This window comes from Apteryx rowi, unplaced genomic scaffold (genome assembly GCF_003343035.1).
Source record: "Apteryx rowi isolate R43461 unplaced genomic scaffold, aptRow1 scaffold_396, whole genome shotgun sequence".
Taxonomy (NCBI): Eukaryota; Metazoa; Chordata; class Aves; order Apterygiformes; family Apterygidae; genus Apteryx; species Apteryx rowi.
Window position 1 is genome coordinate 95,226 of NW_020450485.1, and position 24,998 is coordinate 120,223.

General features: G+C 38.6%; 2 protein-coding genes across 2 annotated transcripts in view; both read left to right on the forward strand.

The window, feature by feature from the left end:
* The window catches only part of HERC2 (HECT and RLD domain containing E3 ubiquitin protein ligase 2), a gene marked incomplete at its 5' end in the record, with an annotated part of 106,725 nt that extends 93,450 nt beyond the window's left edge, over nt 1-13,275 (forward strand). Inside the window, 7 exons of the mRNA XM_026074698.1 lie at nt 6,349-6,490; nt 7,355-7,549; nt 7,642-7,754; nt 8,654-8,844; nt 10,748-10,853; nt 11,419-11,631; nt 12,262-13,275. Of these exons, the coding sequence (XP_025930483.1) occupies nt 6,349-6,490; nt 7,355-7,549; nt 7,642-7,754; nt 8,654-8,844; nt 10,748-10,853; nt 11,419-11,631; nt 12,262-12,534 (1,233 nt within the window). The remainder of the gene's footprint in view (nt 1-6,348; nt 6,491-7,354; nt 7,550-7,641; nt 7,755-8,653; nt 8,845-10,747; nt 10,854-11,418; nt 11,632-12,261) is intronic.
* A 4,375-nt stretch (nt 13,276-17,650) lies between these two features.
* The window catches only part of OCA2 (OCA2 melanosomal transmembrane protein), a 222,030-nt gene continuing 214,682 nt past the window's right edge, over nt 17,651-24,998 (forward strand). The window contains exon 1 of the mRNA XM_026074701.1: nt 17,651-17,686. The gene's annotated coding sequence lies outside the window, so the exon portion shown is untranslated. The remainder of the gene's footprint in view (nt 17,687-24,998) is intronic.

Here is a 24,998-nt window from a genome sequence, read left to right on the forward strand (position 1 = left end):
GATAAACTCTTGTCCTTTGCTGGTCATTACATGTGGTCATATGGATCACAGAATTGTTTTTATATAAAAGGGCTTTTTTTCCCTAATCATTGACGTTAGAAAATGTAATGTCATGCCTTAGGCCAGATATGTCTTTTTCCATAAGTATTTCTGTAACATAGAATAGTAAAACATTGTTTTCATTTAAATAGACTGAAGCTTGGGCTTCCTCATGCATTTCTTTCTTTTAGTGGTGGTGGTGGTGGTGGTGTTGTTTTTTGTTTGTTTTTTTTACTATACTGTAAAAAGTAAGAAAAGCTACTCTTTGTAAGTTTAGAATAGAGAAACTGAAAATTTTGGCTAATTAGTTAAAATGAACTTAATGAACTGAAATATATTCTGTTTGGACTGGCCCCTATTTTATATTCCTTTGCCTTTTTTTATGGGTACTTAAAAATTCTCCAGATAATGTTATGTGATTGGAGTGAGTTGTTTTAGTTTATTACTTAGGAAGTGGAAGCTGAAGAGTGTGCCAGATAATTTCCTTTTTCCATTTTTCTTGTGAATTCAGAAAGTCCAACAAGCAGTGCAAATATTTAACTTTGAACAGGAAGCRAATGAATAAGTTGCACTTATTTCCTAGTATCTTGTTTCCACTTTTGAGTTAATTAGTAAAGGTGGGCTTTTGTATTCCAGTTCATTACTTTATTCTCTTTAAATCCAGAAAAGAACTGGTAACTGCAGGGCTTCCCTTTTTCATAGCTTCTGTGGAAGTGAAATATTGCTGTAACACAGGTACGTCCTAGGTTTATTCTGGTGAAAGCTAAAAGAGATAGTGTTCATCATCTAGCCTGAACACACAGCGCCAAGTGCGGGTCACAATTTCTTGTTTGAGTTAGCTTTTGCAGAGAATGAGGGTGTGGATTCTTGYTTACAGTATTTTAATCCTTTATAATATTTAAGTAAAGATTAAAAGCTGCATTACGTAGTCTCAAATAGCTAATTGTTGTCAATATTAAGAACTTGCACCTTATTTGTAGTCTGAGTTTGTTTAACTTCAGGCAGACTTAAGATTTCTTTGCTTTCAGAAAATTCTTCTCCTTACAGATTATATATTATATTCTGCAGTCAATTCACTTCTTTATCTTCCTTAGTATAAAATGAATAGATGAATTTTTAATTTAAAGTTGTTTTGCAGATTTTGACTTGTTCTTGAAAATATTTCCTGAAGTTATGTCGTTCAGTGGTCTTTTTGAAGAATCAGAATTGGACACAGCAGCTGTCTAACTAGCTGCATAAAAGCAAGCTAGACACCACTCCCATGTACTGAGGTCAAGTTTTACATGTACTAGATTGCTTTTTAGCAAGTCACATCCATATTGCATACTACTTAGCTCTGGCTGTTTTCTAGGCCCTAGTTATTTTTTACATGTTTTTTCCTGTTCAAAGGGTCTGAAATGTAATGTGAGGGCTGTGCTGCAGCCCACCTGAGTGCCAGTCTGGTGTTTCCGTAGCATGAAATTAAGGGTATGTTTTATACTTTGAGGTATAGCATGAGGGCAAGCTTGAATGCAGATAGGCTGTTTGGGGTACCTTTGGAAGACTGTGTAAGGCAGAAGAAACCAAACTTGATGCAGTTTTGTCTGCATTACCTCTTGGGAGCGGTCCTTGAAGTGAGCTGTCCCAGAACAGCAGCTGGGCTTTGCCTTGGAAAGATATAATAGGATTAGTCTAAAACTGAGCCAGAAAGTGAACCAACAGATACATGTGTGGACAGGGCTCCAGTGCTCAAGCTCACTTACTGACCCTCTCTTATTAGCAGATCACATATATCTAGTAGTTAAGTACCAGCCTAGCTAACGGGATGTCAAATGGACCGTGTGTTATTAAGATCTGTAGGCAGAGACATTCATAATCCTGTTAAATCGTATCATGCCTTTGGGTGAAAGAGAGATTATCACAACCATTAAAAGGAATTTCCTCCTTTTAAAAGGAGAACAAATTTTAGTTATTATGGAGTCTGAATACTTTTAAGAACATAATATTGAAAAGGATATCCTGGTTTAATGTTCTCTGCTATCATGGAAGGAATGTTGCACTTCTGGATATATTGAATTCCACTTTAAGAATAGTTTCTTCCTCTTTACTAGGGCTCCTTATTAAATGAAAGTTACAAAATCTCACTATTATCATTAAAAATTTTCTGATCTTAAGTTGGGCATAATATGCCAGTTCAATTATTTGTTCTTCTACCAGTGTTGTTCTTCTACCAGTGTTATTCTTCAGTTAAAATAATTTCCTTTCTTCCTTGTTATTGTCCTTTCTATTACCAAATGTGTTTTTAAAGAACACTCATTTCATGTCAACCTAAATTTTCYTAGACTGAACAAGCTAAGCTTTTTTGGTCTATTTGTGTAGAATAGTCTTTCTATTCTCCTGATCTTTTTATAATGCTTTTTTTTTCTATGTCATTTCAGTTTGAGCATAGATAACTGAAACCTCAAGGTACAGATGGGGGCCCCATCCGTGCTCTTGTAATTATTGCATTGATACTTCTCTACCTCTTTTGGAGACTGATTTCCTGACGTATCCTTGAATTGCATTTACTTTCTTCATAGATAGAGGTCTTTTATGTTAACAGCAAATTTTTCTCTTCCTTAGTTGATTACAGCTGATAATCTCTTATCCTTCAGGAAACATTCTTACTAGTTTCTAAGTGTGTGGCTTTACACTGCAATACTACGTTTCTTCTCATTCCTGCTACTGCAGTTAAGGTTATCCATTTCTTCCTACATAGCGTCCAAACATTTGTGTATCCAGTCATCCCCCCCCCCCCCGGCTGATTTTGCATTTGGGTGCTTTCCCAAATTTCATTAACAAATTTTAACATTTTGTATCATTCATTCATTAAAGTACTGAATAAGATTAGTCTTGAGACCAGCTGTTGGAGCTTCTCTACTGGGAACCACCCTCCTTCAGTGTAATAATTGTTCTTTCCCTTTAGGCCAGTTTCCTAGTTGCCTTGCAGTGTTATGTTAGATATAGTTCTTCTGTTAATCTGGATTTTCTTTTTAATAAGGTGACATGGTATCAAGTATTTTCTTTATTTGTTCAGTTTTGTTTTGTAATATCACTTGATGAGAAAACCCCATTCTCTTAGAGCACTACTACTTTCTCTCTTTTCTGTTTGTGCATTTCTTCTCTATTTCCCYATAAATAATCCTTATTCTTCATTTTCTTTTTTTCTCCAGTCTTCTGAGATGATTCTGAGTAGCTTAGAATTAGCATGAAAGGTATCATTCATCTTTATCTTTGATGCTATAGTGAGATAAATAAGGAATTGCTCATTTAAGCTAATGTTTCAGGTTTTATGCAGGCATAGATAGTAGTGCAAATAGATTTGAATAGGAAATAGCTTTTCATGTTGCTGAGAACTTTGAGATTAAAAAAAAAAACCCTCCCATTACATACCTGCAGGAAAGCAAGAATTCTTTTGCCCCACGCTCTTGTGAAATTAGAGAAAGGGTCTCACGGGATGGCCAGTAGTTCTGTGGGTGCTCTGTTGTGAGGCTGAGAGATCCAAGTATAAGGATCTGTTCTTCAGCTTCATAGAAAGACCTTAAGTCTTGGTCTTCATCATCACACCTAAATGTTTTAACCAGATTACAGATTGATTTGAGTTTCTTTCCTCTTTTGTTGGAATGGTTCTGCTCAGAGCAAGTGATTATTTGCAGAGGCAGTTTCTCAAACTTGTCTCCCACGCTCCACTGCAGCTATTGAGCTGCTGCAGTTCTCTCTGATCCAGAAGACGTTTGGTTTTCACAATGTGGCATCTTCTGATAGCAGATTGCTTTATGAAAATACTTCTGTGGCTCTAATCAACATATTAACTCTGTTTTATGCTAAAAAGGTATCTCGGTAGCAATAAAGCTGGGCCTGTGTTTTAAAATTTGAGATGTTGCATAATCTAAGTGTGTTTAGTGATGCATGTATTAAATGAGAGCTATATCCATCCCTATTTAACCTATTCACTAAAGTAGATCTAATAGGCTACTTATGTCTCTAGAGGAGATGACTCCGAAACATGAGCAAGGCAGACCTCTACAATACAAAGCTAAAACACCTGTAGTAGAATTGTGGCCTGAATAAATTTGTGTTGATTTTTGCCATTTTTTAATGAACAGTTTTACTGTTAATAAACTAATAAATTCTAATATGAGGGGTTTGCCTTTGTCACCATGGCAAAATATCAAAGTGCTGGCAAAAATGCCAATAATCCTTGACAGCATTCTTACATGGCTTTGTTAGAAGTAAAATCCTAACCATTCCTGCATCTAAGTGATCAGATCAAATGAAAATTCTGTGTTGCTAGTGAATAAATACAAACTGAATGTACAATAATAATAGTAAATGTGCATGCCTTCCTGTTCAGTTCAGTCAGGCTTGCTTGCCGTTTTAATCTTTGAACAAAACTTTGTTTTGCTGCATATTAGTTTGGTAGTGTTGTCATTTGATGATTTATTTGCATATTAGGTTTGAGGTTTGAAAAAGCAGTGAATGAACTACTGCATTCCCACACTGCTTCTACTCGTGCTTTCCTTCTTCTTCTTTTTTTTTTTTTTTTTTTAAAGAAAAGACCCAGTGATTTCTCAACTTAAAACTTCTTGGGCATTCAAGCTCTCTAGAAATTCATTGAATTAAAAACAGCTTTTATTGATAGAGAATGCCCTAAACATGAGAAGGACTTGAGTATGTGAGCCTTTCAAGAAAACCTGAAAGTAGTCTAGTGGATATTGTCCCTTTAAGTATGTAGCATCAGAACAACTGGATTTGGAGGCATACTCTACCATGGAGTGGGACCAAATACAGCTAAGTGGGTCCGATCTGGGTTATTTCGGTGTGAATAGTCTCAAGGATATTGGTGAACTACATGCACTGTAGGAGTCCCTTTACAGTCAGAGCAGGTTGAGACTATGAATTGCAGATAATTAAGGCAAAAAATTTTTAGGCTTTTCTGGCCTTCAGTTTACTTTGCATTTCTTTTCTCTCTGTACTGTTCAAGTGCTCTTTATGTTCTTGTCCACTTCATGTTTATCTCCTGCAGCAAGATATGTGGGTTTTCCATTGCATGCCATTTCTTCTGGTTCTTATTATCAGTAAGGAATATAAGAAAAACACTTATTCAGACTTCTGGCCAGCAACCCAGCCTCTGATCTGTCTTATGTATGGAAGCGATATCCAGATTTGACAATTCAATGTATGAGGAAAGACAGGATGCATTAACGAGGTGGATTGCAATCCAGAACAACCAAACTGATCAAAATCTTAGCTGCTGCTTCAGAAAAAAAGAGAAGAAAGCATTCTTTTATCAACAGACTTTGTCACTCATGCCCCTCTAACTTTCCATTTGCTTTAAAGAGGAACAGAACAGGTATAAAGTTGAGCAGAGGCAGATGAACAATGAACTGTGTAAAATTAAGGACAAAAAACATATTGGTGAAGGGGAAACAAATTCCTTATCTAGGTAAGAAGGCCAGCAGTGTTGTACACAGAACTAGTAAGGATCATTGTGTCTAGCTGGAATGAATCACTTTACTGTTTTTGCATAAGTTTCCAGCTCTAACAATAAAATTACTGAGGTCTAATCAACCTCCAAATTTTCAATTTAATTAAAAAAAAGAAATCACCGTCATTGTGAGTTGTGTTTGAGATGGGATTGTCTTGAGTAGTTATAACAATCTCAGGTCATTGAAATCATCTAGAACAATCATTTGGTGTTGTCAGGTCAGTTCAGGATGTGTGGTCAAAGCATCTAGATACTGTGCTTTCTCTGATCATGGCAGGCCAGGCATTAGTTGAAAATTTTCTTTTGTTATGTAGGTCCTGGAGTTTGATGATAATCTCAGTAATCACTGGTAGTTGGCTAAACAGCTATATCGCAGAGGTAGTAACAATTGCAGAAGTTGGAGAGCAGCCTATCCTACAGCCAATACCTTTTTTTCCTTAATGTGTAGGTGTATCTTGCTTTCAGGTCAGAAGCAATCGTTCTGGACTCATAATAGCCTGAGAAAGTAATTGCTTTCATCCCCTTGCAGATGGTTAGGACACACAGTAGGAGTCTGTGATATCTATATCCAGGGATGGATATTAGATATTAGGTGGTAGTGAAAAATACCGCAGTGCTATAATTTAAAATTTGATTCTTCCTCTGTATATGTTACATACATGCAAGATAGAGTGTGGATCTCTGGAAGTATTTCATTAACTGCACTAGTATTTTATAAACATTAATCTTATGGTCTGATCTGCACATCGATGCCAGCTGAAATATGTCCTTATCATGACTTGTATAATATGCTCATTTGATAGGTAAAACGTTCTAGGAGTAAAGGAGGACTGGCTGGGCCTGATGGTACAAAGTCAGTTTTTGGGCAGATGTGTGCTAAAATGAGTTCCTTCAGCCCGGATAGCCTTCTGCTACCTCATCGTGTTTGGAAAGTCAAGTTTGTTGGTAAGAATCTCTAATTCCCACCTATTTTGCATTTTTTACTGTTTTCTCCCCCCCCCCCTTTTTTTTTTTTGGAGGATGTTAAGAAAGAAAGAGATATAGGAAAACAATGCAGATATATGGGCAGAGGAAGGTGCTTAAAATGTTAGGTAGTAAAAAGACCTTTTTAAAATGTTTTAAAAAAAAAAACAACAAAACTCAACATTAGTTGAAATGTGTCTGGAATTGTCCTTAAATTCGAAAGGCATCCATTTTGCTTACAGTGAACATTTTCCAAAACCTAAACCTGCTATTCAGGTGTCAGATTTAGTAGATAATCCTGGCTAACTGGTTTTACTTGAGGTTTTTTTTACAATTTTCTTGTCACTTTGATCTTTTTGATGAAAAATAATTTAGATTGAAGAGCCATTCTATCTACTCTGTGTGTGTGTGTATGCATATATCTGTATATGTGTGTGGGTGAGTATATATATTTAGAACTATATCTAAATCAAAGTTTATCAGTTTAAAATGTCACTTAGGAATCACATGTTGCATGGGCTCTCTTTTCCTACTTATTTTCTGCTTTATTTTAATTACTATATGACAAAAATGTTATTTATACTCCGGCAAAATATTATTTTTGAAACTGTCTTATTTCAGTAGTCTTCTAGATAATATGATTTTTACAAGGAACTGAAAATCCTCCAGTCCCCAAGGAAAACATAAAGGTGTTTTCATGTGAATGGATATGACAGTGTTGCTTCTAGCATACTTCTGTTTAACCACTCGTCCCTATAGAAGGAAATACAGTTTATTTCAAGACTTCATTTAGAAACATGTTTTTGAAACAATGTGTAATTTTAAGCTTTTTTTTTCTTTTCCAAGGTGAATCCGTGGATGATTGTGGTGGAGGTTATAGTGAATCAATTGCGGAAATGTGTGAGGAACTTCAGAATGGGCTGACCCCTCTTTTAATTGTGACGCCAAATGGAAGAGATGAATCTGGAGCTAACAGAGATTGCTTCCTATTAAATCCTGCTGCCAAGTCTCTCTTGCATATGAACATGTTTCGTTTTCTTGGTAACTTCTTAGCAGCATTGTGACTTTCTACTTGTGTTACATSATCAGAATATTGTGAATCTTTAAAAATATATATATGTTTAAACTTGCAGGTGTACTGTTGGGCATTGCTATCCGGACTGGGAGCCCTCTGAGTCTCAACCTGGCTGAACCAGTATGGAAACAGCTTGCAGGAATGAACCTAACAATTGCTGATCTCAGTGAAGTAAGTGTGACGTTTCTGCATAGGGATATAACTTACAGAAGACAAACAGACACTAGCATGAATTTTTCTCAGGTGATTGGCTTCCATGCTGTCTACATGGTTATAGTATTTTGACTGGCTTTTTACATTTTGAGCCAGCATAAAAGGATTGCTTGTACTCACTGTTAAATTTAAGTCTTTTACAAGTAGTTAAATAAGCTGTTTGAATTCTAGTGCACTCAGATCTACTCTTGGGTTTGACTAGATAAATATTTGTGGCTGAACTGCTTGCCAGTAAATCTTTCCATAGCTGTTCCTGTCTCTTTTGCTGAGACACACTAACTGATTGGATACACAAACCTACACTGTTTTAAAGTGAAGGAAAATGAGTTCAATCCAAACTACTATTGAAAATAACTTGTGCCCACATAATAAACATCACAAACTTTCAGTTTCTGTTTATTGAACTTGGGTAATGGAGAGTAACAGGTCTTTGTTACAAAGAAGAGTTGCTTTTCAACTACTGTCATCTAGAAATGTACTTACTGTAGCATCATTGAGTCATTTACTTGTCAAGAAAGTGATTCCTTTTGTACCAAAAACAACTTTGGAGTACATAGGGGTGATTATGTTTTTAAGCTTTAAATCCATTTTCTTACATAATACAGTTTCTTGGCGAATGTTACCCAAAAGGATTGAAAACTAGAACACATCCCCTCCAGCCCCCCAGCATAATGTGATTTTGTGTAAAATGCAGAGCCATCTTCTTGCTTTGAAATCCAGTTAGGTGGGTTGTGGTCAAACATTTGACACAATGGATTTGGTAGATGGCACATGATGCAATGCTTTTGGTATGAAAGGTACACTGTTGTATAGAGCTAATAAACTGATTTTAACTCAGAGTTGGATTTTTTCAAAAGGTTGATAAAGATTTTATTCCTGGGCTTATGTACATTCGAGACAACGAGGCTACTTCAGAAGAGTTTGAAGCTATGAGCCTGCCATTCACTGTGCCTAATGCAAGTGGTCAAGACATTCAGTTGAGCTCCAAGTACACCCATATTACACTGGATAATAGAGCTGAATATGTGAGGCTGGCAATAAACTACAGGTTTGTTGAACAAGTCAGTCAAATTATTCAAATGAATGATCATGACTTTCTTTTTTTAAAAAGAAAATAGTAGGTGTAACCTTTTAAACAATATGCTTCTTTAACCTCTTATGTACACCTATTTTAATTTTTTTTTGTGATTATAGTGTTGATTTTCTGATCTCTTTTTATCTCCTGAAGGAGAAAAGATTAAACTTAAGTTTTAGGAGATAGTTTTTAAAAATTGGGAAATAAATTAGTAGGCATGGCTCTAGATTTTAATAGCTGCCCTCACAGGGCAGTTTTGACAGTTTTACAGGAGGACAAATGCCCTGTCCATCTAGTTCTTCCTGTATGATGAAGCAGTAGGCTTGAGGTCTCATCTTGCATATATTCTCTCCTACATTTAGATCATTAAGCTCTTTGTGAAGATAGATTAGATTTAATGCTACTACTCCCAGTTTTACATATTGTCAATTGAAGTCAAGAGCAGTCCCAGTTTAATTCTTACTCTATTCCCATCTAACTTTAAAAGCCCAGAACAAAATGTTCATACTCTAAATACTGTAAAATAAGTTTCTCACATCCATATGTGGACAAGTAAATTCATCCACACATGCCAAGCAGTTGAGCATTGCACTGAAGCCAGTGGGAATTCGGTTTTTCAGCATTTGTGAAAACAGGCCTTTGGTTACTCAGATGCCTAGATAACTTATCTAATCTGGACAAGGACATTTAAGAAGTAGGCAGGGATCTTGTTATGTGAAACTGTGGGCTTAGCCCATCCAGAACTGGGGAAAATGGTTAATTTTGAAGAGAAACTGATTTATAGTTGTTTTATTCTCTCCACCACAGTTAATTATTTTAGTGAATACTTGAGCCAGACTGCATCATCACTACATACTTGCTTATTAGTTGCAGCAACTGCTTGAATTTTGAACTTGTTTTTCTATAAAAGTTTTCTGCTATAAATAGTTATGAGCCAACACTTGCACCTCTTTTTGACAGTAGAGAGGAATTTCATTTGCCATGGATAAACAGTATGTTTATATAAAATGCAAAATGGTTACTGAAGCATTACATTCCCTTGAGGAAATGATTTCATTCTCTTGCCATTTCTGACTGTTCTCAAAGGACACCAGCTATTCTAAAGCATTTTGCAGTTAGAACTCCTTTGGTAGACACATTTCAAAGATGAGTATCAAGTTTTTTAATTACATGAAAACCTTGAGAGGAAGACTTGCATCTGAATAGAATCCATGTGAAAAAGTGAATACRTAAGACCAAGTTTTTCCTGAGATATCTTTTTTTTTTTTTTTTTTTTTTTTTTTTGGTGATGAAAAGCCTGAGGATTGAGCTTGTAAATCTCAGGTCTGGAGAGCTCAGAAATTAGTCTGACAGGAAGAAAAAGAAAAAAAAAAAAAAAAAGCGGGACCCAAATCATGAGTGGCAGCAGAAGCAGCAAAATGTTAGGATTTTCTGTGATTGTCTTAAAATGCAGTAACTCCTTTCCTCAGGCCTCATGTTTTAGTTCAGACTCATGTTTCTCTTAACATGTCTGTCCAGTGTTGGAAATGTTTGAGGGCAGAGTATTAAAGCACAGACATTTTTTCCTCAAGGAAATGGTGCTTCCAAATGCGATATTGGTCCATTCTTGCCAGGCACAGCGCCCTAATAATATTGGAATTAGAATATCCAAAAGACTGGTAGGCACTTCTTCATACTGAGCTTGCTATACAACATGAATTGGTGTAGGAACTGGCGTATGGGAAGTCTCTTGTGTGACAAGTGTCTGTTGATGTTCTCTGGCACATAGCTGGGGACATGGGGAGAATGCATTGATACTGTAATAAGTATTAGGTCAAATAATTGTTAGAAGTGGTGTTCGTGGAAACTTGAATGTATTGTAAATGTTTCTCTGCAGACTTCATGAATTCGATGAACAAGTTGCAGCAGTTCGTGAGGGGATGGCCCGTGTTGTTCCTGTTCCTCTACTTTCGCTCTTTACTGGATATGAACTGGAAACTATGGTATCAATTTCTGCTTTGCTACCTCTATCAGATTGAGTGAGATGCTTTGCTTATATCTTACGGATCCAAAGCCCACATTTTAGTACTGTTTACAGTGTTCATTCTGTGATTGCAAATGTTTTGATAAAATGAAGACTAGAAAATGTTTTACTTTCCTGTTGGTGTTAAAAGGTTGCTTTGATATAGTTAAGCAGGGATGTAATGAATTATTTTGGGCAGTAAAAACTAGGACCTACTGAATTCTGACAGCAGTTTGGTGGAAGATCATGAGCAGTACTCATAGCTCTGCATTGTTGAAGGTGAATTAGACATACTCTTCCCAAGTAAATGTTATATCCCTGAAGCACAAAAAATATTTGTAAGAAGGTTAGTTTTTGCCCTGTGATGGAAAGATGTGTATTTATTATCATTTTAATAGGAGGGTATGTGCAACATTTGAAATATCTGAATATTCATTTTGTCAATGTAAAAGCAGATTAAACATTTTGAGAGAATGGAGGGAACAAATCACCTATAATTGATTTGATCAGCCTTTTTTAACCTATCATCATATTTTATTTTTCAGGTTTGTGGAAGCCCAGACATTCCACTTCACCTTCTGAAATCTGTAGCAACATATAAAGGCATTGAACCAACTGCTTCCTTGATACAGTGGTTCTGGGAAGTGATGGAGTCCTTCTCCAATACAGAACGATCTCTCTTTCTGCGTTTTGTGTGGGGCAGAACAAGGTTGCCCAGGACTATTGCAGACTTTAGAGGGAGGGACTTTGTTATTCAGGTAAGGGGTGGGGGTGTAGGAGTTTTGTTTTAAATAGTTAGTAGTGGAGGAATGGTAGCATGTCATATAAGAGAACAGGCTGATTTCACTGAACTTTCAATGTCAAATTTCATTGTAGATTTGACAGTGCAACAGAGACCAGTAATGTGCATGAATATTTCTCTTTTGTTTTGGTTCTGTGTATTTGTGTTTGACAAGTGGATATTCTTTTTATTAAGATTCCCAACTGTTTACTTCTCTAGCTGTTGATAGTGTCAGTCATCAATTGTTTTGGCTGGCATTTATTTAGCATTTCATTTAGTTTCATAATCATTTCAGCTAAATTCATAAACACAATTTTAACTTGAAATCATGCTTTGGTATTTGCTGATCTATTACAATTTTTTTTTTAGATTGTTCCCAGCCATATATTTATAATCAAAGAAGTTCATATTCAGTTCTTTTTTTTTGTTATTTTATTTAGCATAGAGAAAATGGATTTGGTTTCTTCATTGTTCTTTTAAGAAACTGTAGCATCAGAATCACAAATCTAAMATCCTGTTTAAGAAAAATTCTAAAGCATCATCTCAGTATTTATTTGGACAGTTTTGGACAGTGGATCAGAAATATTGTGCTTTTTGTTTTTGGCAGGTATTGGATAAATACAATCCTCCAGACCACTTCCTTCCTGAGTCATACACTTGCTTCTTTCTGCTGAAGCTGCCCAGGTATTCCTGTAAGCAAGTACTAGAGGAAAAACTGAAGTATGCCATTCATTTCTGCAAGTCCATAGACACTGATGATTATGCCCGGATAGCACTGACAGGAGAGCCAGCTGCGGATGACAGTAGTGATGATTCTGATAATGAAGATGCAGATTCTTTTGCTTCAGATTCTACACAGGACTACTTAACAGGGCATTAAGAAAATAATGTAAGAGATAGTTGTCACAAGCACTGAGGCAAAATGCCAAAATGACAATGAAGCYAAGGACAGTTCAGAGTTCAGAATATAGAGTATGTATAGCCAGAGTTATGCTAATCTTCTGAACATGGGGAAAGTGTGTTTGCTACTCACAGTAGGAATTAAAGGTTACAGCTTAAATCATCAGCTTAGAATAAATGGCACAGTATATGGGCATTTAACATTTATTTTAAGAGCTGAAAGTGGCCCCCCGTAATGCTGCACTATATTTAGAACCTTTGTGTTTACTGAAGTGTTGTAAATGTTTATATAAATATGGTAGTGCAGCATCCAGAAGGCAGTGAAACCTTTAAATTGTGGGTGCAATAGCTTTTTTCTTTTTTTTCGTATTAAGTGTTGTGTTCTGTGCATCTTCTTGATTGTATATTGGAAATACTGTGCAACAACTAAATAGTATTATAAATATTTCAATTAACTTTACTAGAAGTTTGTTAAAGATTTTTGAACATTTAATTAACATTATTCCTTGAAATTCTTCTATAGATGATTAAAATGGCCATTAGGTTCACATCCACCCCTGATTTGTATATTTTAGCTTATGCATTATGTATCTCAAATTTGATACCTTTCTGCAAACAGCATCATAATTCTTATCATGGAAAGTGTACTGTATATAATTTGTGCCATGTAAATGCAAAAGTTATAATTTCCCTCCAAATAAAAGTTCTGCCACAGAAAATATTACTATGTTTTTTTATGGTCATACAGCTGTTGCATGGAATGAATATTGCTACAGCTATACTAAGAAATTTTTCTGAAGTTTACGGCTGTTGACAAGTAATACTGCTGTTCCACCAGTATGTAACCATGGTATATGCATTACCAAAGACAGGAAAAGTGCTGTAGGAAACTCAGAGCAAGTCTACACAACTGGGTAATGGTAGGGATCATATATATTTTCCTTGCAGTTGTTTCCAACATTACTTTTGTCAATAACAGTGAATTTGTTCTTGTAGACCTGTGAAAATACTTTTGAGGAGGTGTAAGGGACAGATGTCTTCAAGTAGCTGAAAATGGGTACGAAAGTGCATATGACGCTACTGTATACCATATTGTCTCTGATAAATTCAGAGCATTTTACAAGACTTGATTGTGAAATGTGTTTCTAAAGCAGTCTCTTTGAAGAACTCATTGAAGTCAAGCGGCCTTCAGGCAGCTATTGTGTTCTATGCAATAAATAGTCTTTCAGAGTAGGAAAATAGGATGTAGTTGTGGCAAAGCACTAATCCATTTGTGGTCATCAAATCACTTTTCCTGAAACATATGTGATAGTTTCATCACTATTTTGGAACATCTGTTTTTTGTCAAAATGTCACAGTTTTGAAATTCCTTGAGTTTTAGAGACCTCTATTTAATACTGAAAATTTCTTGCAGTGAATGCTCTTGTACTGATACTCTGTCTTGTTGCTGGAGATTCCAGAATTCAGGCTTGTGCTGTCTCCTCCAGATTTTCTGTGTCTAGTGATGGAAAGTTGAGCCTTTTTTGTATCTTAAAAAAAATGCAGAACTCTCAAACTTAAGTAATCTCTTTTATCTTTGCTGTTGAATTGAATTTCTCCTGAGGTATAGAATCAGTGGAGAATCTAGTCCATACAGAAGTGCTCATGTGGTCATCTACTGTCCTTCACCATGGTAACACAGAAGCCCTTTAGGCATCAAGCTTGATCAAAGAGCTTGTATAGTCAGATTTTCAGATGTGATGGATAAGTCATGCCTAAATGCCACAAGCCTGAAGACTGAGATTTTGAGTTCATTTGCCATTCTTGAATTTCAGACCCCACTGCAGGAACGTATGAACTACTCTAAAACAGAAAAGTTTTGTAACTTGTTTGGGAAAAAAGCCTTTCAAATGTCAAAGTGTTTTTCTTCCAAAGAAGGCAAAAATATTTTTTGGCAAAGCAATGATTTACATTGTTAATTAGTGAATGGAGTAAAGGAAGGTTTTTAAACGTCCTTCTTTGCTTTCCCATCCTAACAAGAGAGTCTCAGATGCTCTTTTACAATGTGAAAGGCCTGTCACCTGTGCCCTGACCTACAGTATTTTTGGGTTGGCAGATTGTCACTCTTGAAAGGTTATTGTTTCAAGCAGTCGAAAAATGAGAATTGCGCTTATTTGGCTTTTAGATGCAAATCCTTACTCTGACAGGGAAAAGAACTCAACCTTTCAAGTAAGGAATTGCTGTCTCTTTTTTCCCTTCTTCATATGTCATTCCCCTGTAAAATCAAAGGAACAAATAATGGTTTTATTTACTAGAAAGCTTTGCCATAATGGGATTACAGAAGACTAAGAGCAGATTCCCTTCCCATGTTCAAAATTACTCTTTATTGCCTGAATAAACTCCTGAGTAATGATTTCTCCAAAACTATGTAATGGCTCCTAAATAGCCTGTGCATAAGGAGGGGAGGTCATCCAATTCCATCAGGGACTTTAGGGGACATATACCATGTTACTTCTGTAATCATGGTACTTGTTCCTAAGTATCATGCTCGTCAAAGAAATCTCTAGGCCAGGGTAAATAAGTACCTGCCTTCCTGAAAGCATCTTTCTGAGCAGGCTGTATGCAAAACTAAACCGTACAGCACTCCTTCTCGGAAAAAGGGAAGCAGTGGCATTCAGAGATCTTATTGGTAAAATATCTTCACTTGCAAATATATAGGTTTAAGGAAAATGTGCAGATGCTTCCTGTAGATGTTGCCTTTTGAGGTTAATCTTCAGATCAATCTTGTAAGTAAAAAGCAAGGTTTTAATTAAAACATTCCAACATTGTTCTTTTACTTAACTGGGGTTCAAGAGAGTAAGAGTAGTGGAAAAGTTACTCTGTCACTGAAAGGCATGTCCTTACCTTAACAAGTGAAAACTCTGCAGCAAAGCAACAAAACTGAATGTGATACAAACTATTTGTGAGTTGATGTTCCAGATGCTTGTAAAAGATTCTGCTGATTTACCTGTTTGTCTTAAATGTGAATATTGATGGAATCTCTATGATGCACAGTTCATCAGTTTTGCATTTAGTCATCTGATGGCCAGAGAGTAAGATCATGCAAAGATTTCACAGAAACACAGAATATAATTACCTCAGTTGTTTCCTGGTGGTTGTAATCCATGGTCAGCTCTCTCCAAAGAGTGTTGATGCTGTGCACTGGCATGATCTGAAAAAGGTTTCAGCAGAAGTATTTTTGGAAGTTTCTTCTGAGGCTATGGAGTCACATCCAGGATACCATACAAAATTGGTATCCTCAACTGTGATCTAAGGATCTATTTTGTAAACAGGTCAGTGTTAGTGGAAAGAAATTCAATTCTCATTGGGCCATTGCTCAGTACGGATGATGAGCCTTGCAGGATTGGGGTGCAGCACTTTTCTAAAACAAATGTCCAAGAAAGGACTATAGCTTTTTAGTTCACTGTGGCAATTTCAGCAGCATACATAGGGGGGAAAAAAGTGCCAGTGTTGATCAGTCTCAGTAGTTGTTCGAGTATGTTATCCTGTTTAGCAGTAACTAATATCAAAAGAAGATGCAGGAAAGTGCAAAATCAAAAAGTGAGAAATTATGGTGCTTGCAGCCATGAGAAGATACTCTTCCTTGTAGCCTTTTATGAGAAGTTTGTGGCAAAGATATGACTGTTTATATTTCGTCCAAAACCAGGGTGCCACTTAAAAGGTATAAAAGGAGAGAAATTAAAGAATGACCAAGTAGACAAGGCTGTGTTTTATTTTCTTAGCAGGCAGGCTTTTGAATTAATTCCTCTGTGTAAAGTATTTCACCACTATTTTGAAGAAAAGATGTTCTGTAGCTTTAGAAACCAATCTGTTTTGAGTAAGTTCTATCCATAATTCCAAACCGATAATTTTCCTAACATTTTTTCTGATATGTTTGACATTTGTGGCAGGAACATGTGATTTGTCAACCACAAATTACAAAACCATTCTAATACTTTGTTTTGCCAGGAGAACTGCCCTAGTAGTTAACAGGTAGCAGGTTTGCTTTATTGCAGCTTTTGATACTCTCTCTTCCTTTCTAACATTATTATGAGTAAACTATGACAACCTTTTAAATGAGGTCAAGGACTACAAGCAAAGTGTTAAGTTCCCTCCCAAACTGAGAAAACATTTCAAGCAGAAATCCTGCAAGCATCCTTCCTGTTTTTGGCTCTTATCAAGATTTTCATCAATTTCATTACATTGACCTAGAAAAATAAACTAAAAATAAACTAGAGAGCAGGGTCCATGTCCAAAATGAAGTTGGTGAGGGGTGTCTCAACTGAACAATGCAAAAGTCAAGGGAGTACAAAGTGCTATACTTAGAAGAAATTGAACACATGAAATAGTTGTGTGTATGGTCACCAGGTGGGATTCTGGCTGGCCTGACTGAATTGCTTTTTCTCCATGCTCCTATACAGGGAGGGAGATTCCTGGTCAAAACCAGGAAAGAAATGCACTTTCAATAACATAAATCAGGCCTGTTTCTTCCTGTGATCCTGCAGCCTGCTACTGCCTAACAGGCGGAGTTACCAGATTTCAGTGTGCAGCACTCATGTGACTGGAATTGTGGTATGTGGGGTAGAGCCAAGCAGAGTCTGGTATTTTTTCTTTTGGAGCAGAGGAAGCTATTTGAGTTGCAAAAGTGGATCCACTGTGCAGCAAAGCTCTGATAACAATAGGACTTGTATTTGTCCAGAGCAGGTGTGGGGGATTTAGGCTGATGATACCAGAGAACAGGCTTGTTGCCTCTTATCACTGCGATAAAGTGGCTTAAACTAATAGTGCAGACTTGTAGACATGCTATTGTATGACATTGTAATACAAGTATGAGAGGAAGACGACACACTGCACAATGGCTGGTATGGTCCAGGAGTCAGCTACCTGGGAGTATGTTGGTCCCATCAGGCATATATGACTTAGGTGGAGTGGCAAGAATTTGGTTGGATATTTTATGGCTGTTACAGTGTGGTCAGATTTATTAGTTGGCTGTGTTGCAGGGAAATTAGCTGCATGGTGCCCTATCTGGAGATGTTTATTGAGGCGTGGAGAAGTTGGACATCCAAATAGCAGTAATGATGACAAGCATTTGAAGAAGACTTGCACACGGCAAGGTGAGATGTTCTCTGCAAAAGTAGTTGCATAGTGTTGATGCATGTTTCATAAGGGTTGAATAGATAGCTGAAAGACATGTAGAGAGATACAGAGGAGGCCAGCTGGCTGAGCGTGTATTTGGGGAGGTTTGGCCTGTAGGCAGCATGACAGTGAGTTGGCTCCCATGTAATAAGAACACCACAGGCCTTCCTGCAGAGGTAAAAGATATGAGAACAGGCTGAAGGACTTTTCAGCCAGGGTAAGCTCATATTGAGAAGATTTGACTGAGGTCTGGCTTTGATTTTTTTCCCGAAGGTCTCCACCTGTAGTGGACCAGATTTTCTCTATGGGGAATTCTAGTGGGTGGACTATACTGGCAATTCATACACATGTACTAGATACTGAGTATTCCTGACTTTTCTGGGTATGTAATATATGTAAATGAAGGTGTAACCTGCAGTTTCACTCCTTAGTGAAGGATGCATGTAATACTTTATCTATAGTCAGGACCAAAAAATGTCATAGAAAGTACTTGATTAGGCAATACTACTGGAGAAAAGGATGTCAGGTCCACAGATCAAATGATGCAGAAACAACAAGCAGTTACAAAAGGAGCAGGTATCTTTTTAGGTTCTGTTAAGGAGAGTTTCATTTGTCAGAGGTGAAAGGTTCCTTTTACCCGCTGACGAATAAAGCCTTGGCCAGAGTGGTCTGAGTGTTCCTGAGGACACGAGCATTCTCACTGGAGAAAAAGTACAAAGGAAAGCATAGAGAAGGGCAAGCTGAAAATAGAGATCAAGGAGAAGTCATCTCTCACAGTACCCGAGCACAGCAATATTGCAAGTTTAAGGCATTACAGGTGTGACCACTCACAGCTAAATTAGATTAATGTAGATGCTGACCCTTTGTTGCCAGTTTTCAGATTAATACAGCAGCGTGGGTACAGCTGCTGACATAGGAGGAGAGACTAGATGGTGAAGCAGCAAAGCAGTAAATGATGTTCCTTCAGGCAGCTCTGGAAGTAATAAAACAGTTAAGCCTTCACATTTGTATTTTGTTTTTTGGGGACTATTTCTGCACTGAAATCCAAACGAAAATGTCTCTGACAGCAAAGTCATGCGGATGGGTTTGCCTTCCTCCTGCCCCCTCTGCTTGTTTGGTCGTGGTGCTGGCGGGGCAAGGAAGAACTGTAAACTGATCAATAAAGTAAACCACCTCTCTCCTTGCCCTCTACCAAAAGGGTAGTGGTGGTTGGCTTTAAATGGGATCATTTCCTTGTTCTGGTTTGTAAGGCGGCTCTGCAAATGATTGTATTGGTGCAACATGCATGGATGGGGGAAGAGTAAGCAGTAGGGGAGAGCAGGCTGTGTAAACTAATTTTGACAGTTCAAACTTGTTCAAATAATTAAGGTAAGTAAAGTTGATACTATCAAGCTTAGCATAAGGTTAGCTATCATCTGTCCTGAAGCCAGTATAAAGCTGACCTAAATTTTGTATTGTGAGCCTTGGCGACTTCAGTGGGAATGCCATCCTGTGACCAGGCCAAAGGATTATATTTGTCTTTCTAGCTTATTATGCACAGATCCAAATTAATCTTTGTGAAAATGGCAACTATTTTGAATGGCAAAAGTCTGTTTGACCTTTTTTTGTGTAATGTCAGAAGACTTGCATATTGTGCTATGTTTTGGGAGAGGGAAGCTCATAAGAGTAAGAAAAGTGCTCGCTACAAACCCCTTCATGAAAAAGGTATGTCTGCAGGTGAAATTAGTCTTGACTGCAGCCCCTGGGCTATCTTGTCAGTCTTGGTTCAATGTTTAAAGCTGCCTGCATGCTGCAGAACGTTGCTAGATACAACATTTTGGTGTTTGCTTCTAAGACTGTCTTGCTGCGTCCCAGGCAATTTGCAATGGGTAAGATCGGTATGACCAGGGCAGAAGCCTGTGGGAGATTTTCAAGCTTCTTCTGTGGTTAAGGCACAGGACTAGGAGTCAGGAGATCAAAGTTCCTGCCTTGTACAGAAATGGTATTTCCTCACATAGGCTCCATTGATAAAAATGATCTTGTAAGAGTGCTTCATGTATGTCTTTGATGGGACTGATGCTTTGCTCTTGACAGCTTTCCAGCTGCTTGTAGGAAAGAGGGAAGTTGCAACCCCTGACCACTCCTTTTACTGACATGGCTGGTCTTGGGGTCATTTTCCTGAGTTTTCAGTAATTTCTTCAGATGTCTTTTCAAATTGCTGTTTTGAATTCCTGAGCCCCTCATTTGTTGCCTGAAGAAGATGGCAGCTCTTACTAATAATGTAACTGTGCTACCGCTGTGTTGGAGGAGTTGCAATGTATCTGCTCTAGGTTAGACATCACCTAACCTGAAAAGCCAGCTTCGGAATGACAAACAGAGACTGTTCTATACTATGGCCATACTATGTGGAGATGGCCAATGTGTGGCCATAGTAGTGAGGAAATACTTTTGAGGACAGAGAAGAAAAGAAGACCAAAAGACGGTGCAGAATGAAGAAGAATTTGAGGTGCCTTTTAGTGCCTTGATCATGTTGTCTGAGTGTCCTTGTTTAGGTTAGAGGTAGAGGCAGTCATAAAGCTCATTGGGGTCCTCCATGAAGATCCCACCACAAATTGCAGCTTAAAGATTTGAACAGTGGATATGGTGATGCATATACGGCCTGCTCATGCCTTATAATATCCTTACAATGTATTTTGCAGGACTAAAAAAAAAAAAAAAAAAGGCAGTGGGAACAGATGAAAAATATGCCCCCTTGGTCTTGCAAAAATCTTAAAACTATATACTTGCCTTCTAAACTGTCTATGCCACTTTCAAAGCTAACTGGTTTGAGCTGGCAAAGCTACTTGCTGTTCTTTTCCATAGCTGTGTATCAAGCAGGCATTCTCCTGAAGATAAGCTTCCAAGGAGATCTGGGATTTTTGCATAATGGAGACCTTTTATTTGGTGAGTTATGAATTGTCATGAACTGAAATGCTGCTTTTCTGCTACTGAGATGGACTTCGGGTTGTCAGCATTAAGCAGTTCTTAGCATCCTGTCCGAAGACATCCAGTCTTTAGATGTGAGACTTTGCAGGTAACTTAGAAATGAGGGATCACCTATGGTCACTTGAGAATGTCCCCTGTGTTTGTGCAGAGCTGGTTTCCTTTTAGTTTGGCTTTTGGTCTGATGGATTTACAATGGTGAATAGAGTTTTACTAAGTTGTTAATCGGTCTTGATAATCCTGAAGTTTCCTGTTATAGGATGCTGGAACCTTTAAAGAGGGGAAAGGCCCAGGTCACCTGTGAGTAGTTACCTCTTGAAGAGAYCCAACAGAAAGCATGTGGCTAGCACAAAAACCAATATAGCAGTATAGAAAAGGAGGAGAAGCAGAAAGGAGCCACTAGGTCTTACTGGGCCTTTTAATATCCCTGATGATGTTAATGTGAAATATCTTTGCTGTTGCCAATGACAGAATGCTGCTTTTCCCTGGAAAATGGAAGTTCAGAAATGGGAACTGTGAAGCAATTTGAAACAGTGACCTGTGAAATACACCTCTCTTCTGCTCACATCTGATGTGTAGATAAAGGTTATGGTGAGATGTTCTCAAACGTTAGTTTTCCAGAGCCAGCTACACTTCAAAGTTCTATGAAAGAAAATTCTTTTGACCAGTTTGGCAAATGTTGAGTTAAAACCTGCAGGGAGTGGGGATGTTTCAACTCAACCAGAGTAGCACGCAGTTCCATGAAAGCAGGCTCATACATGTTGAGGAATGTGTAATAATGTAACTTTTCTAGCAGAATCATATATAAAATGTGTACGTATAAACTATATACATTTATAGCAAAAATGGGAGAGGAAAACAGAATTTGATGAGAAAAAAGCCCCTTATGAACCACTATTAAACTTCCATGAAAAATCATAGCAGTCAAATACCTTCTTTTATAAAAATTCAGAAAACTTCCCAGTTTAACTAAGTTTTCCCATTTGCTAGAAACATTCTCTGCTCTGCCTGACATGCAGAAATGATGACAGCATAAACCCATTTAACACTCAGGTTCGTCTCTGCATGGACACCAGCATAACTATCCCGGAATGACTATTTCTCTTGATCTATTCCAGATCAGTTCTGGGTGGGGAATTAGAAAGCTGACATAAGCAGCTATTCTGGATTAGATACAGAAGCTGCAATAGATGTAGAATTCCAGAGAATTCCAGATGTAGAATTCAGAGTTGCTCAGAAATTCTGTCTCTGTGTAGATGAGATGTCAGCATAGATAGAGATTTATCTTTATAATTGCCTCAGCTGAGTTATGATTATCCTAAAGATATGGGATGACTTTTAAAAATGGAGCTCTTCTTGTGCAGTGAGTACTGTCTCATGCCTGTTTTGATGTACATGCTCATGCCTAAAAGGATGTTTGCTCTTATATCTTCTTATATAGAGAGTGACTTAATGATCCAAATAGCTCTCCCTGTACTGTCCAGATGCCTCTCTCCTGTCTTTGTGCACCGATGCAAAGTGTAGCTGGCTGACAGCTACCCGATCTGCAGACCTGGGCAGTGTTTGGTGTGCGGGGTCGCCACGGCAGGGAGCAGCAGGCAGGTAGTCAGTGCCAACTTTCAGGGCCCTGAGCTCAAAGGGCACCACTGTAATCTGCATCCCTCCCCGACCAGATCTCATGACCTGCTGCATGGGGTCTTTCRCAATGGATCAAGAAAAAGATAAGAGGGCTGGGATGTGTCTGAGCTATCTGCTTGCCAGCAGTGCGCTGCAGGGCAGGAACAAAGGTTCACGAGTGCTCTGCTCTTCCTTGCAGGCCCTCCCGTTGCTGGCAAGGCACCCTCCTGGGGTGAACTGACCAGTGTGATGAAAGCCATAGCCTGGTATCAAATACCTGGAGACCTCTGGCAGCAGTAATAAAAAAATCTACCCTGGGCTCTATATCATGCAGGAGTGAATGACAAGCAATACTGCCTTAGCCTTACTCTGAAAGAAAAAGATCACTGGATTGGCTTTCAAAGATGTATTTCCTTTTGTTTTCCTTTCTACAGCCCTGACTGGATTGTATGTTTGTTCCCTTATATTACAGAAGGCCAAATCTTTCATCCAAGTTCACTCATTAATTGGCTTTGTTTTGTTCAGCTCTGACCTACTTCATCATTAGCTTTCCAGATGTTCATTTCAAGATGGCAAATCAGCATCTAACCTCTGACTTGCCACTGAAAAGGCTGTATTGCTATTCAGTAACAATGCAGAGGAAATCAGTCAGTTGTCACACTCAGTGCAGCTGCAAGGTTTGCAGGTGTAAATCTAGACTAGACTTCCCCTCTCCTCCCTCCCCATATCTTTTACCTCCATACTTTCTCCTCTGGAGAGCTCAAAGGCACCTCCTTTCCCCATTTATTGTGTAAGGGATGTAGGTATTTCCCTCCAGAGCACTGCTTAGGAGATGTGATTCTCCTTACTGAACTGAGCCACCTAAATCTAGGTGTCTATGTTACAGATGCCCATATGTGAACTCAGTGTCTATTCTCCCCATTCTGGGAAATGGAGGCTTAATTAATAAAGTCAATACAGTCTTGAAAGTTTTTAGTCTCATCCTGAAGCAGACACCTAGCTGTGGTCAGGTGTATGTATCCCTTTCTACACTCTGCTGACTACATTGACTGCTTCTCCAGACACAGTAAGTGGAAGTTTAGACCTGTAGCTTCCAGGTAGATGCCTAAAATTTGCCAGCATGAATCCCACCTTACCTTAGGAGGGGATCCTTTGTCCTGTAGAATTGTCTGCATCTTTTCATATATTAGAGGGAGTGTAGGAGGCAGGTTAGACTAGACAACTTATATAGTTACTGTTCGGTAAGAAGAGATCCAAAYTGGGGAATCTGAAGGTGAAAGTGTCTAATGTAGGTAGGCTGGATCTCACCTCAAACTTAAATTGGGGTGATGCCTTGTTTAGATATCTCCAGTGCAGAAGTCTTGGCTGAGCCAGTACCCTTGGGCTCCCTTCCTCGCCAACAGGGAGAAATACACACTTTAGGGACCTGGTTTCTCTCACCTGCACTTGGTTGAATGAATTACCCTTTCATGTGCAAGATAAACATCCTGTAGCATAATGAGGGTTGTGAAGGTGGAAGAATCACCTTTTTCACTGGCACGGGGCCCTGGGCTGTATAAGAAGTGCTGGGGRCTGGTGGAGAAGAGGTGCATGGTCTGTGTGGTGCTCGGGCGCCTCACTGAGGCTTGGCTCTACGGGCTGGGGGAGATTTGCTGCTCCTCGTCCTGGGCAGAGCTGCTCGGACGCCAGAAACAGAATTTTGCTGCTCAGCTCTTTGGCGCTACGAAAGGCAGGGCTTTGGCTTGGCAACGATGAGGGCCAGTTTGCCACCCCTCACTATCGAATTGTTCACATTTGTACCCAAATGGGAGCTTGCTGGTAACAGGCCCGGCCCTGGCACTGGCCATGCTGGTTGCAGAGGGAGTGAGTGAGAGCTATCAGGGTGGGAAGGCTTTTGGAACACATCTCTGTATGGTGATTTTAGGAAAGTTGTGGCCTCAAGTGATATCTCAAACCTGGGCCTGTGCTGATGAAAAATACAAGCAGCATGTGCATCATCGGGTTGAATTTTGTCCTTGTTTCTATGAATATATGCGTAGTTTTAGTCCAAATACTGAAGAAAAATGTAGGTTTCCTAGGAAACGTACTGTAATTTTTCCAAGACAGATCCTGTTAGCTTCAGTTGGTGTGTGCCCCGGGATTGCTTGTGCCCCTTGTGCCAGATGTGCTGCCCTGCGTAAAATGCTCGAGTGTGGATCCAGGCTGCCCCTCTGCTGCGTACCTGCGAGCTCAGGTTTGTCATGCTACGGTCACTGGAAGCGTGCAGGCGCAGCCAAGCTCCCGGCTGCCTTTGCTGCCGCTCCCCTCCTCCTCCAGCCCTTCGGGTTCAGTGAACAGCACTCGATCTCTTGGAAAGTCTGTCAGGAATGCAAAAGCCCCTGTCTTTGAGTCTAAGCTACGTGATTTTCACACCACAGCCAGACTGTTTGCAGGTCTGTTATTCCCTTTTGAGAAATAAATGTTTACTCCGCAGCTACCGCCAGGACTTGTTTAGAATACACGGGTTATGATCTTATTTGTTTAACTTAATTTGTAAAATAGAAGTACATGGTAATTTTCTCAGAAAAAAATGTTATAGAGGGTTTTGAGGCCATGTTTTTGCTCTGAAAAGACAGATAATGAAACTAAAACCAAGACTGGTTTGCCTCCCAGCTCTATTGAGTTCTAATCCTTTGAAACTGAGAAGTTTCAAAATTGAGTATGAGAAAAATT